The sequence below is a fragment of the Esox lucius genome, chromosome 9 (assembly GCF_011004845.1).
Source record: "Esox lucius isolate fEsoLuc1 chromosome 9, fEsoLuc1.pri, whole genome shotgun sequence".
In the NCBI taxonomy this organism is placed as follows: Eukaryota; Metazoa; Chordata; class Actinopteri; order Esociformes; family Esocidae; genus Esox; species Esox lucius.
In genome coordinates, this window is record NC_047577.1 from 22922849 (window position 1) to 22938213 (window position 15365).

The window sequence follows — 15365 nt, forward strand, 5'->3', positions numbered from 1 at the left end:
AACCTTATAAACTAATTATTGTGACTAAAAAACTGCCAAATATGTAATTACGCAGTAATTATTATTGTCTGTATGAGTAAAAAAAAAAAACTCTTCGAAATGTTTAGGTGCTAGTAATCACATCGGCGCCTCCATGTTAGCCTTTCATGCAGTAAAGTTAACTGTTATGGTGTAAGCACAATGCTTTTTAGTTTCCACACGCAGTCCACAAACACTTGAAAATGCGCACATTTAATACAGACATTATGGCCTACGTGTAATAATATACATGCCCGCTCATTTTAAGATGCCCATCAACATTAAAATTCAGGCTATGCCACTGTTATAGTCAAATTCCCTTACATCTATTTACCAGACGTATTCAGTAATGATAATGGTCACATTACTAACAAGAAAAAAAACCAAACATAATATGCAACCAAGGTCAAATTATGACAAACAAAAGATTAATTAATTACATTAGTAACTTAATCGTTATAGATCTTAGTGAAACTGAATATAAAGAGATTACTTTCTTACTTTTCCATGTGGTTTTTAAAATGATGAATGAAATTTGACGTTGTTGCATATTTTGCATCTGGCAAATCTTTTTTTATTCACACGGTCCAGTTCAAAGTCCTTGTATCCAAACGATACTATTTTGTGGAGCTCGACTAACATTATTGTCTGCCATGTTTGGCGCAGTTTGAATTGTGCAGCGTTAAAGGCACATACGCTGATTAGTGCTGCTGATGTCACAACATATAAAATAATTGTATTGCTGTTTGTTTATTATAAGTTCAAGTCATTGTCGAGTCTTCCACTTCAAGTCAAGTCAAGTCTCAAGTAACTTGTTCTCAAGTCAAAGTCAAGTCAAGTCATTTTCATACTTTAATCAAGCAAGTCACAAGTCCTGAAAATTGTGACTCGAGTCAGACTCGAGTCAAGTCATGTGACTCTAGTCCCCCACCTCTGACCATATGTACCTGTGGATTCTAGAACAATATGACTTTTACCACATGACCTTAGTTCAACAGTCATGAGAACCCCTTGAGATCCTGAAATTAGAATATATTTTCACTCCAATGTTTTTATATCAAATAACTGTTATAACATAAACAACTGTTAGCCAAAACTACTGTTTTCATATCATGGGTCCTTGTTTCCATAGTGCCATTGACACGTTTCTCAAGCTCCATCCCTCAGTGTTTTACATAAACACAGGTGGGGATGGCACTTTGTTATTGTTTCACCTGCTTTTTGCAGCTTTATCCATGAGTGGTGAAAATGCTAAACCGACCCAAGATCAGTGCCAAGGGAAACTTCACCCTCTTCTACCAAATCCGTTGATCTCCAAGTTCTAATTCGACCCTAGTTCTAATTCAGCTGTGCACTTCAGTTAATACTGGTATGTTTTGACATGCTGCACCCCACCTCTCCTCCATACATTTACATGGAGCAGGTGCTTTCATCTAGAATTACTTACAGTAGTGAATTTGTACATTTGGTGCCACGCCCCACAGTTTGCTGTTGGCGGAGAAGTACTGCACATGTGGTGGGGGGATAGTGGGCCACGCACATGTGGAAATGAGCATGTGCTCAGATTTCTTTATGTTTAATATGGTGTGATAACATTTTCTATTTTGTGATAAAACTTTCTGTAAATATTTGGTGGGTGAGTATAATGTGTATTTACAAAGTAGTGGCTTAAGCAGCATAAAATACAGTGCAGCATTAAATACAGATGGAAGATTGCCATATAAAAGATGTTCCTTCAATAACCCTTGGGCTCAGACAGACTCGCTAATACTTTCAGTCGAATGTCTTCTCCCCGATAACCAGGAAGTGATGGATGTCCGTCAGCAGCCATTTTGTGCCCTGAAACTGTAGTCTGATGTCGTCTGATGCGCAAAAGTGAACAGCCTGCTCAATAAATAACAATGAAGCCACCCTGGAACTGAACGCCATGGGCTCCTCCCAATATTCCTCCATTCCCTACACTAGTTGGGCTCCTCTCAAATGGAAGTAGGCTGCAATTTAGGGCTCTTCCATTATAATAGTCATGACACAGCTCGACAGCAGAATGACCTGCTGCCAATTAATGATTTTTCCCAGGGTGCTTAGCGTCAGAGTGGATATCAAGTTGACAACCCCCTTCACAACTCCCTCTCAGAAGGGTCATTTTCATTATGCCTGTGTCATCAAAGTGCGACATTCAGCTGTGGGATTTTTACACCAGCCCTTTTAATCAGGGCAGTGTGGATTGTTGCCAGATGGCTCCCTCTCAGGCTGTGTCCCATTACCCGATTTCCTTTACGGTGTACTACTTTTGACCCGGGGGCTGATGGGTCAAAATAAAGGAAAGCACTAGAAAGGGGGCCATTTGGGATGCAGTCTTAGTCTGCCAAGACAGTTACTGGTATCACTTCCTGTTCATCCCATCATCGTTATCATGGAAAGCTGTTACTCTGTATTGATCTTAGCGCCTGACTGATTAAATGAACACCTACATTTTAAGTAGAATGTAATTACAAAATATGTCACGTGGGCGTTAGGTATTATTTACAGTGTGGTGTTTTATATTCGGTATTTCACATAGTTATTTCATGTAGGCGTTAGGTATTGTTCATTTATTCTCGAGTGGCACCGTGGTTTATGTCACTGCCTCACAGTAGAACTTTTTTGTTTGTTTTGCGAATAATGTTACCTGGCTCGGTTCCAATTTGACAATGGCCGTACAGGTAGGAGTTGGCAAGATGCAACAAAATGTATCTGAAACCAGGCTAATGTTGTTCAGCTTTCTTTACTCCACTGTTTCAACAGCCTCTTGTAGCGGTGCTGCATAGGATTCGCCCGGGGAACACACGAGAAGGGAAGACCCTATCAGAGATCAACTGTAAGTGTTTTCAGTTGCATTTCACGTAAACCACCATGAAACTGTTATAAGAGTGACATTAACATGTCTTGTGTAAGAGTGAAACATATGTTTTCGTGACATCACAGGATATTTTCACCAATTGATAACACAAAAAATATTTAGTGGCCTCAATGTTATGGAAAGAGGGAGATAAGGATTGAGACTATGACTGCTTATGACTCTGGGTATGTAACTCTTTTGACCATGTAAAGAATGCTTGTAGCAATGTAATGAGCCTTATCACAATGATATGAAAGCTAAACAATGTAACGAAAGCTTATTGCAATGTAGCTTAAACGTGTCATGAAGTAACTAAAGCTTATAACACTGTATCTCAAGCTAATAACAATGTACTTTAACTAAAGCTTATAACAATAGATTTTCAGATTTCTTCCTCACTGTTCCTTACCGTAACTTTGTGGTTAAGTAAAAAAACTCCATACCTCCCTTATTTCTGTCTCTGAATCTCCCTTTTTTTCGTCTCTTCCTCCCATCTACATCTGTCAATCAGTCATTTTTTACAACTCAATGGGAAGATCTGATTGGCATCCTACACACTTCCTCTCCTCCATTGAATGAGATCCCTCCCTTCTCATTGTTGTGTGTGTGCAACGACTGCTCACTGTATATTTAGGGACTCTGTACGCCACCAATGTCTGCCATTTTGTTTCGACTTCTTGTCCACAGGGATCCGGCTGGAGGGGGGAATGCCTTGCACTCTTTAGTAGTAATATGCCAATAAGCAACCGTAACAATATTTGCTTACCAGTATATTACTGTTTGCGCGCTTTATTCCCCTTGCAACTCTGACCAGATTTTGAAATGTGATTGTTTCTTAGCCATGCAGATTGTTTGATTCTCTGTGTTCTCTAACGTACGTGCATTCTTTCAACCCTGACAGTTGACCAAGTCAAGTTTGATCCCCCGCTTAGAAAAGAGACTGAACCTCATCATGAACTAGCAGTGAGTGGCTCTCCTAAAAGAAACACACACAAACCCCATACACACACCTCACACATTGTCCTTCCTCTTGCCGCTGGCAACCCAGACTTGCCCATGAATATTTCACGCTTTTGTTGTTTTTTACCCACCAAATCAGGCTTTGCAATACAAACAGCTGCCTAAAATTCTTAGCCTCACACTTATCTTGTTTCCGTGGCCAAATCAGTCTGTGCAATAATACCAGCCGCTTCCAATTCAGATTCTCGCACTTATCATGTTTCCATGGACACCACAGTTGCTGTTGCCCTGCTATCATCCCATAGCTGTGCAATGTATTTTGGATTAAGAACACAAGTGTATTTCGGGATGTAAGATTTAAAAACTTTCATGTACTGATGAAAAATGCCTAACACTTTATTACTCTTTTGAAATGATTGGCCCCTTTGATGAAGATGATATACACTCACCTAAAGGATTATTAGGAACACCATACTAATACTGTGTTTGACCCCCTTTCGCCTTCAGAACTGCCTTAATTCTACGTGGCATTGATTCAACAAGGTGCTGAAAGCATTCTTTAGAAATGTTGGCCCATATTGATAGGATAGCATCTTGCAGTTTGTGGGGATGCACATCCAGGGCACGAAGCTCCCATTCCACCACATCCCAAAGATGCTCTATTGGGTTGAGATCTGGTGACTGTGGGGGCCATTTCAGTACAGTGAACTCATTGTCATGTTCAAGAAACCAATTTGAAATTATTCGAGCTTTGTGACATGGTGCATTATGCTACTGGAAGTAGCCATCAGAGGATGGGTACATGGTTGTCATAAAGGGATGGACATGGTCAGAAACAATGCTCCGGTAGGCTGTGGCATTTAAACGATGCCCAATTGGCACTAAGGGGCCTAAAGTGTGCCAATAAAACATCCCCCACACCATTACACCACCACCACCAGCCTGCACAGTGGTAACAAGGCATGATGGATCCATGTTCTCATTCTGTTTACGCCAAATTCTGACTCTACCATCTGAATGTCTCAACAGAAATCGAGACTCATCAGACCAGGCAACATTCTTCCAGTCTTCAACTGTCCAACTTTGGTGTGCTTGTGCAAATTGTAGCCTCTTTTTCCTATTTGTAGTGGAGATGAGTGGTACTCGGTGGGATCTTCTGCTGTTGTAGCCCATCCGCCTCAATGTTGTGCATGTTGTGGCTTCACAAATGCTTTGCTGCATACCTCGGTTGTAACGAGTGGTTATTTCAGTCAAAGTTGCTCTTCTATCAGCTTGAATCAGTCGGCCTATTCTCCTCTGACCTCTAGCATCAAGAAGGCATTTTCGCCCACAGGACTGCCGTATACTGGATGTTTTTCCCTTTTCACACCATTCTTTGTAAACCCTAGAAATGGTTGTGCGTGAAAATCCCAGTAACTGAGCAGATTGTGAAATACTCAAACCGGCCCGTCTGGCACCAACAACAATGCCACGCTCAAAATTGCTTAAATTACCTTTCTTTCCCATTCTGACATTCAGTTTGGAATTTAGGAGATTGTCTTGACCAGGACCACACCCCAAAATGCATTGAAGCAACTGCCATGTGATTGGTTGATTAGATAATTGCATTAATGAGAAATTGAACAGGTGTTCCTAATAATCCTTTAGGTGAGTGTATATTTGACCATGTATATTTTAATAAGAAAATGTTACTTGTTATATGTCTTACCATCATATCACTTTAGCAAGTAAAACAACAATATTCCATATCACAATTTAAGTTGAAATGTGCAATTATATTTGAATAGCTTTTTTGCTAATAGTATAGCTCAGTAGTATGTATTCTATACAGTCCTCAGGTAACCTCACAATCCGATCATCTGACCAGTAACCCAAATGTTGAATCCCCATGCCGGCAAGATTAATTCTCTCTCCTTCTGAGCAAGAATATTAACCGAAATGCTAATGTCCTGATTCATAACTTGAATGTATGCAGTCCTTTTTACTCTTCATCATCAAGGGTGCCAATCATTTTGGAGATGTTTCTATATAGGAAACACAGACATTGTCGTTAAAGACAACCTATTTACTGGTCAGGTCAGAACCACTAAATAGTGAATTGGGTGCCATTGTGGATGTGGCCAGAAACCTTTTTAGCCACAAACTGATAAACTGTAGCCTTGTTGTTGCATTGCGTCTTTGTGTGTGTTCTGCACACAATACCTTCTCACCCTCTAGTCGTTAAGTATTTCCTCTTCCACTCATTTTAAATGTCCTTCTCACGTTGATGTGGGTGCATTTCCAACCTACAGTATTTGTTTATTGTGAGCGTTTGTGAAAGGGCAATTTCCAAAGGCTCCCACTTGCATGGTCTCTTTTTGACACATCATTCAGTCATTCAACAGTGATTTACCCCTAGTTTGTGTGTGTTTTTATTTTTCTTTTGTTTTACCCTACTTCCAACTTACCTCTTCAGAAGGGTAACTGTATTTCTTAACTGCAATTTTTTAACACTGTGTTTGTGTGGGTGTGTGTGGGTGGGGGGGTGTGGGCATGTGTTTTTGACTCAAGGAGTGTTAATAATCTATATTTTCTTGGTCTGCCTGCTAAACAGCCGGATTCTGACGATTTTTTGGACTGTGTGGAAGAACATTACTACACTGCAAGATCTAACATGGTACTTCTTATTTTTGCACATTTGGCTGCCTTCTATCTTCATGTGACATAATTCTGCCAGCTTCTTTTGTTATAATTTTTTTTTTTACTTATTCATGCTTCACCGTTCATTGTATTGTGTGTTGTCTGATCCACATCGCAGCCCCTCTGTTTTTGTTTGTTGGCTTTCCACTTGGTAAGGTGCTCCTTGTTTTAAGTCCTGGCTGTGTTCATCCTGTAACACTGGGTCTGGCAATCGCCTTTAAAGGCAAAGCTTGTCATTTTGCAACATACGCTCCCCTTTTATAACATACTGTTTGTGGCCTACAGTTCCTCTAGTCAGTACCACAACGCGTGAGAATGGTTTCAAGTTTTGAACAAATTGTTTATCCACCTTGTTCAGACGTCGATGATTAAATAACACAATAATGCCAGCAAGACAAATCACCAAGCAGGTTCTAGTGATTAAATATTGCGTGTCGGTCCCCCGGCCTGTACTGTATAGTGCAGTAAGTGTTTTGCTGGCACACTCTATTCTTTAACAGTGGTTCAGAAGGGCTTTATTTTTAGGCACTGTCACGCGAAGTCATGTGTGTGTGGCTGTAAAGAGGGAGAAGTTGACGGACGGAGAGGTTGACAGAAAAAGGTGCTTTGGGGATGATTAAGAGGTTGGGAGAGGGGGGATAGGAAGGATGGAGAGAGGGATGAATGGGGAGAAGGAGGGATGTTGAGAGAGATGGATGGGGAGAGGGAGGGATGGATGGGGAGAGGGAGGGATGGATGGGGAGAGGGAGGGATGGATGGGGAGAGGGAGGGATGGATGGGGAGAGGGAGGGATGGATGGGGAGAGGGAGGGATGGACGGGGAGAGGGAGGGATGGATGGGGAGAGGGAGGGATGGATGGGGAGAGGGAGGGATGGACGGGGAGAGGGAGGGATGGACGGGGAGAGGGAGGGATGGACGGGGGCAGGGAGGGATGGAGGGATGGACGGGGGCAGGGAGGGATGGAGGGATGGATGGGGGCAAGGAGGGATGGACGGGGGCAGGGAGGGATAGATGGGGACAGGGAGGGATAGATGGGGACAGGGAGGGATAGATGGGGACAGGGAGGGATGGAGGGATAGATGGGGACAGGGAGGGATGGAGAGGGAGGGATTGATGCATGGTGAGGGATGGGGGGTGGATGAATGGATGGGGAGGGATGATCGATGGGGAGAGGGATGATGGATGGAGAGAAGGAGGGAGGATATACGGAGTGTTGGTGAGAATGAGTGAGATGTTAACGAGAAACTGAAGGTGAAAGCGTAGGAGATAAATGGAGAGTGAGAGAAGTGAGGGGAGAGGTTCAAGACAGAGGGAGTGTGAGAGAGATTAGTAGAGAGGTTGAGGTCAAGGTTGATCAAACTAGAGTTACTTTAGCTTAAACTGGATTTACAGACTGCATTGTTTCAAATGTTGAGACACAAGCTTTTGGCTTTTTTTTTTATCTGTTTGCCACTAATAAAACCATGATATTCTGAGAGGATTGGAAGAACAACGAAGGGAGAAGATTAGGTTGAGTAAGAGAGGAAAGGATGTTGAGAGAGCGAGGTTTTGAGAGAAAGGAAGAGAGCATGAGTGTGAGGTCGAGAGAGGTAGGTGGGATTGAGTTTCAACCGTACTGAGCTGCAAGTCACTCGTGAGTTGGACAGGGCAATGCTGCCTCAGCACTCACCGTTGATACTTTGCATAACAAATGACACATACAGACCCCGAACAGTCACTCCAGAGGTAAAACCAACCTTCGTTTTGCCAAGCAACCTTCTAACAACCTCTTACTCTGTGTGTTGGAATGTTGGAACAAATCACAATTTGATGGACCCTTTGATATACGCTGATAAGCCAAAACATTATGACCATTCACAGGTGAAGCGTATAACATTGATAATCTCCTAACAAGGGCACGTCTCAGGGCCTGTGTAGATTAGATGGTAAGCCAACAGTCTGTTCTTGTAGTCAATGTGTTGGATGCAGGAGAAATGGGCAGGAGTAAAGACCTGAGTGACAAGGGCCAGACTGTTATGGCCAGACATCTGGGTCAGAGCATCTCTGAAACGGCAAGGCTTGTGGGGTGCACCAAGTCCGCATAGGTGAGTACCTACCAACAGTGGTCTGAAGAGGGACAAACTACAACCGGTGGCAGGGTGTTGGGCACCCAAGGCCCATCCATGTGCGAGTACAATGAAGGATATCCTGTCTGCAGACCAGTCAGAGTGCCCATGATCACCCCTATCCATTGTTGAAAGCACCTACAATGGGCACATTAACATCGGAACTGGACCTTGGAGCCGTGGAAGATGGTCACCTGGTTCGATGAGCCCTGTTTTCTTTTAAATAACATTGATGGCTGTGTACATGTGCCACCTACCTAAACATTGTTGCAGACCAGGTACACCCCTTCCTGGCAATGGTATTCCCTGATAGCAGTGGCCTCTTTCAGTCGGTTAATGCGCCCTGCCACACTGCACACATTGTTCAGGGAAAGGTTTGAAGAATATGATGAAAAGTTCAAGGTGGCTTCTAAATTCCCCAGATCTCATTCTAACCACCTGCCTAATATTGTGTAGGTCCCCCTTTTGCCACCAAAACAGCCCTGACCCGTCGAGACACGGACTCCACTAGACCTCTGAAGATGCGCTCTGGTATCTGGCCACAAGACGTTAGCAGCCGATCCTTCAAGTCCTGTAAGTTGTGAGGTGGGGCCTCCATGGATCAGACTTATTTGTCCAACACATCCACAGATGCTCGATTGGATTGAGATCTGGGGAATTTGGAGGCCAAGTCAACAACTCATTGTTGTGTTCCTCAAACCATTCCGGAACCATTTTTGCTTTGTGTCAGGGTGCATTATCCTGCTGAGAGAGTCCAATGCCACCAGGGAATACCGTTGCCATGAAAGGGTGCACATGGTCTGCAACAATGCTTAGGTTGGTGGTACGTGTCAAAGTAACATCCCACATGAATGGCAGGACCTAAGGTTTCCCAGCAGAACATTGTGCAAAGCATCACGCTGCCTCCACCGGCTTGCCTTCTTCCCATAGTGCATCCTGGTGGCATGTGTTCTGCAGGTAAGCGACGCACACGCACCCGCCCATCCATGTGATGTAAAAGAAAATGTGATTCATCAGACCAGGCCACCTTCTTCCACTGCTCTGTGGTCCAGTTCTGATGCTCACGTGCCCATTGTGGACAGGGGTCAGCATGGGCCCCCTGACTGGTCTGTGGCTACACAGCCCCATACACAACAAACTGTGATGCACTGTGTGTTCTGACACGTTTTTTATTAGTACCAGCATTAACTTTTTCAGCAATTTGAGCTACAGTAACTCGTCTGTTGGATCGGACCACACAGGCCAGCTTTCGCTCCCCACAGACATCAATGAGCCTTGGTCGCCTATGACCCTGTCACTGGTTTACCGCTTTTCCTTCCTTAGATCACTTTTGATAGGTACTGACCACTGCAGACCTCCACCTGTCAGTGGTCATAATGTTATGCCTGATCTGTGTACACACACACACACATATATACATACACAAAATGTAACACTGATTGTGTTAACTGATTAGGTTACGGAATTTAGCACAGCCAATCTGATCTACAATTTCAATTTAGCACAGATGTTGTATATCTTTCACACACATTAACACCAAGTGTCTGATGTGGGAATATGGTTCTAGTTGTAACGTACTGAGCCAAGTGTGATAAGACTGCAGCTCTTAAAGTCTATGATAGGTCCCATGTAACTCAGTTGTTGAAGCAGTACTCTTGCCATCGATTCCCATGTGTAGCCAGGATGAAAAAAACATGAAGATGCATCCACTTACCACTAAGTTGCTCTCCATGATAGCATATGCTGTATGACTTGAATGTGAAATGTAATACAGCATAATCATGTAACACAATATTGTTTTCTGGTGGTCGGTAATTTACAACAATGACCAGTTGGCCAGTTAGCATTGCAATGGGGCAGAATCTGTGGACAGCAGCTGAGCAGTTTCGGCGATTCTGTGTATTTGTCAGGGATTCATGGCTGCCAATTCCAAATGACGTCCTACTGCCTATATAATTCAGTACTTTCAGGAGGGCCTGGTCAAAAGTGCAAAAGGCAGAGCCCCATTTCAGATGCTTCTCTGGAATCTCTGGTATCTCTGCGTGAGACCGCGAGAGCACTATTAGAGGGGAAGCGGTGGAAGGAAATGTGATGAGGACAGTTATCAAACACAACGCCCTTGCAGTGCCCGCCCCCTCAGACCAAGAGCGGAAGGGACAAGATGGGGAGATGAGAGGGGAGGGACTTTCGGTGAGCCGAAAGTCACTCATTCTCTCTCATTTCTTTGCCTCTATTCATAACGCTCATTTAGCTTAATTCTCTTCTTTCTCTAACTCTTCTGTCTTTTCTTTGTCTGTTTGTCTCAGAAATTTTCTCCCACAGCTGAAGGCATAGCGTTTGTCAGTTTGCTGTGCACGGGGAAATGTATGGAGCCAAATTGAGCTCAAATGTATGGACTGTAAGAAAAGGAAAACATAACTGAACAATTTCAAAGTATGAAAAAACTAAATTCTATCATATGAAAAGTGTAGCCAAAATCATTAAATTGATTTTCTCGTCCGATCTTAAAAAGTCTTTGTACAAACATGTTTTTTTCATGTTGTCTTCTTGCGATTACAATTTCTTCCAATTTCGTTTGATTAATCGTTTCTTAAAACCAAGTTTTGAGCCACTTGGTGTTCAGGCAGGGCTTTATCTGATTTTAGCCCTTCCATGCACTGCTTTCCCAATGCAGCCTGTGGCGAGAAGTTTATAAATTGTATAAACTAGGCTAAAGGTGTACATTTAAACAGAATAATAAACTGTTATTCCAAGGTTGCATCGACGTCACTGTTGCCATTGTCCCAGACACAGATATTGATGAAAGTTGAACCTGTTCTGGTGACTGACGTTAGATGGACTAATTACCATTTTCTCTAAGCCTAATGGTTTGGAAACATCACAGCAAAATAATCCAGTTAATGAGTTAAGTATAAACCTTTACTGCATTTAGAAGAAAAATATTTTTTACATTAAGAACTCTATATTGAATGAACTTCGATAGTAATTAATTAGTTAAATAAACCGTAGCACATACCTTAGACTGTGCACTGATAGGCCTGACAAACTGTGAGTTTGCCGTGTTTCATCTACTCCTGTCACCCTTAACTATGTACCCCAACAGTTATGTTGGGCTACATAGTGCCTCCATTAAACTTTCATCAATGTCTGTGACCATGGCAACAGTGATATTGATGCAACCTGTGAATAACAGTTTATTATTCTGTTTAAATGAACACATTTAGCCTAGCTTATACCATTTTTTAACCTCTCCATAGATTTCATTGGGAATGCAGTGCATGGAAAGGCTATGATTTCCACCTTATAATGGTGTGATTCATGGCTAATGAATTTAGCATACACTTTTGCCATGTTTGAATCTATTTTTTTTCCCATACGATTGAATTTAGTTTTTTCACATTATTAAATATTTCTTGTTCAATTAGCATTTTTTTTATAAAAAATTAATAAATCAGTTACATTTTACTTTTCTTACGGTCAATACATTTGAGCTCAATTTCGCTCCATAGAAATGTTATTGCATTATCTGAAAAAAACTACCGGTTTGGTTTTGCATGGCCAAGGGTACCGCTTAGAACATGGCTCGTTGTGCAGTTTAATTCTTTACTGAGCAGATTCAGTTTTAGCCCTTGATAAATGGGGGATTCTTGGCTGTGCAGTTTTCCCCTCTGGCTCTTTAGCCTCTAGAGAGTCAACCAAAGGAGAACGATCGAGCATTTGTAATTTATTAAGAAAGGTTTTCCCTTTCCAAGAAAACTGGTATTTAAAGTGAACTGCTGAAGCTGTATGGTTCTGACTAAACCGTATTCTTTGCTTGGGTCTCTGCACTATTTCTGAGTTGTTGAGTAACTGTCAAACCTGGTCGTCGTACTTAATCCTAATAACCTCTCAACCTTATAACAACTGACTCAGTTTGACATGCAGTTGATACATCAATTACATCACCTTGAAAGATGAGCATCCCACCCTAAAAAAGTTGCATCAACCAATACAAAGTTTTTAGTTTCTCTCAAATAGAGTTAATCTAGCCTTAAAATGTTAAGGTTGGGTGTAGCCCATATTTTCAAATGAATAGAAATATGTCCAACAAATTTACTGTGACCATTTGTCATAATCAGGAAGGACGTGTCCTCCATAAACTGCAATTGTTTTTGTTTGATTCATTTCCATTATTTGCCATTACATGAAGTGTCAACCGACATATCCCTGCCTACTTGCTACTCATCCGCCAATGAATATCTTCTCTTCCTGTTTGTCTCTCGTGCTTAAAAATTGAAATTGTTGGGAGGTATGTTGTATTTCCAGGTATTAATGACTGCCAATAACTACTAAATTAATCACCAATTTATGATATCACTTTATCAGCGTTTTGCCACAAATCTGTGTTTATGGCATGTCTATACACAACATCCCTTCTCAGTATCACAATAGGTAATGTCATGTTTTCCTTTATTTATATCGGTATTTTTAAGAGATCAGCATTGATATTGCATATTGAAAGTGTCGGATGCAATTTCTTGCCTAATTTCTAATCGATTTTTCCAATACAATATCTACCCATGTAGCTTTTTTCCCCTTTATATAAGTTGTTGCTACACACAGCCATCCCACCCATGTCTACCCTCCTCTAACTTGAGAAAACACAGGTGACTTAAGTATCTACACAACCAAGTTTATTTCCATATTGCATTGTCTGTAGTGGACCAAACCAATGTCAGCCATTCTTACATTTATCTGCAAAAATTGCCCCCAAATACATCTCATGGTTCCGTTTTGGAATAACGTTATTCAGTTTTGCATTTCCAGTAATCATTGTGCTACTATAATGACTTTCCGTCTCTTGAGGGATGGTACACATGAAATCGATTAAACTGGGGGGGTATACTAGTAACTGTCTTCATTTCTCTCAGGACTTGCAGATGACCTACGAAGAGGGCTCTCCAAAAGGCTCCATCATGGGAGGGCATAAGTAAGTAAGACTGTAAAGCAATTAGGTTATATATACACTTTAGGGTTTCTTTACCCAAGAGTGCTGCTATTTTAGGTTCCACCCGCACCAGGCAAGGCCCAGAGTATTTGAAATGATTTAAAGTTGCATTTCAACCACGGCACAAGTTGCGCAGCACTGAATATTAATGGGAAAACCGGAGAATGTGTGTATGCTTTTCTCCAAAATTGACTCTTATTGTGTATTGTTGTTAATTCGTAGAGCACAGCATGCATGAAGTGGAGAAACAGAACTTTGATTTTAAATTTAACGCACACACACACACAGTGTAGATAGAAATTGAGACTTGGTCCGGACAGATGGAATGGCACACGACAGAGGCAAGAAGTGTCTCTTCCAGTTAAACTGACAGATGTGCCCAGCTGGCTGAACTGAAGCTTTGAAGCTTAGCAACAACCTGGTGAATCTTGTGCTTTCTGTTCGATGTGGATAGAAGTAATACTTATTTAATTTGGTCATTAGAATAGCCACAACCTAGTAGCCTAGGATGGTCCAGGTATAAGCCACTCCTTCTAGTGTGCATGTACTACGGCATCATGGGTTTGAAACCAGGCCCACTCTTTAAGCAAAAAATTTCTCCTCTTTTTACATTTCTCCAATTTCCTGTCCAATAAAGCTTCTCTCTCTCACATACTTTCTCGCTCACGCTCTCGTTCTGGCTATCTCTCTTAATATACTCTATATCTAAAGTACCAATAAAAAATGTTGACGTGCTTATCCATTCACAAGAATTGGTAACTTGCATTGGAATAGGTAAGTGTATCCAAACCTTTGGCTGGTACTGTTGAAATAGCGATAGATAGTGCCTTGTATTGTATTCAAATCCCTGGCCAGTTCTCATATAACTGAATAATAATTGTTACATTTGAAATTTCATTCAGTTATATATTTTATTTTAAGATACTGATACTCCAATGACCATCACTTTTCAACCATTAAAGATGCACTGTGCAAGTTTGCCCCACCTTTCAGCAGTGAGTTTAATATCGGTTCTATGACTGCCTTAGGATCTGACACTATCATTACTAACTACAAGCGCACTGTCCAGTGTTGCCAGATGGGACGTTTTCCCACACAATTTGGATATTTTTAATGACCGTGTGCAGGCAAAAATGTACGGAAGCGTGTAGTTAATTTAATTCAGATGTTAGTGCAATTCCATATTGCATTTTAATTTTCCACTTTTGCCTGCATTATTTCAGTCAGTATGAACATTTAAATGGAATCATGTGATTTGCATTAGAATTTTCATGTACTGGTATGCTTCTCATTTGCATGGGCTGGGCTTCTTGTTCAAATTAAATTTAATTGATGGTGCAAAATAGAGGGTTAAAACTGCAAGAGGAACCTGCTTCATTCTCCTAAAGAAATTAAGCATGGGAGTGAATTCACCTTTGAGCTGGACAATCATCCCATGCACAAGGTCAAAGCAACATTAGATTTGCTCAGAACATAAAGCTGAATGTTCTGGAGTGGCCCCATTAAAGTCCTGATCTCAATCACATTGACCATCTCTGGCACTATTTTAATATTGAGGTCCGCAAGCAATCCTGATGAACCAGGAGCAAACCTGCCAAGAAGAATTGGTCAAAATCAGACACTAAATCTAAAGGTGGCTCTCCCAAATATTACTGTGTAGGGGTTGAATACTTAAGGAACATATTTCAGATTTTCCTTACAAATATTTCCCAACATAAAATAGTGTCACTGTTCTGAA

General features: G+C 41.6%; 1 protein-coding gene across 2 annotated transcripts in view; it reads left to right on the plus strand.

Annotated features, from left to right (window-relative positions):
- Positions 1 to 15365, plus strand: part of LOC105026822 (mitogen-activated protein kinase kinase kinase kinase 3) — a 105148-nt gene that overhangs the window by 66538 nt on the left and 23245 nt on the right. Inside the window, exons 13-16 of one of the 2 annotated variants that reach the window (XM_010898560.5) lie at positions 2803 to 2875; positions 3798 to 3859; positions 6450 to 6512; positions 13551 to 13609. In XM_010898560.5, the coding sequence (XP_010896862.1) occupies positions 2803 to 2875; positions 3798 to 3859; positions 6450 to 6512; positions 13551 to 13609 (257 nt within the window). The remainder of the gene's footprint in view (positions 1 to 2802; positions 2876 to 3797; positions 3860 to 6449; positions 6513 to 13550; positions 13610 to 15365) is intronic. The other variant, XM_010898561.5, reaches the window with a different exon arrangement.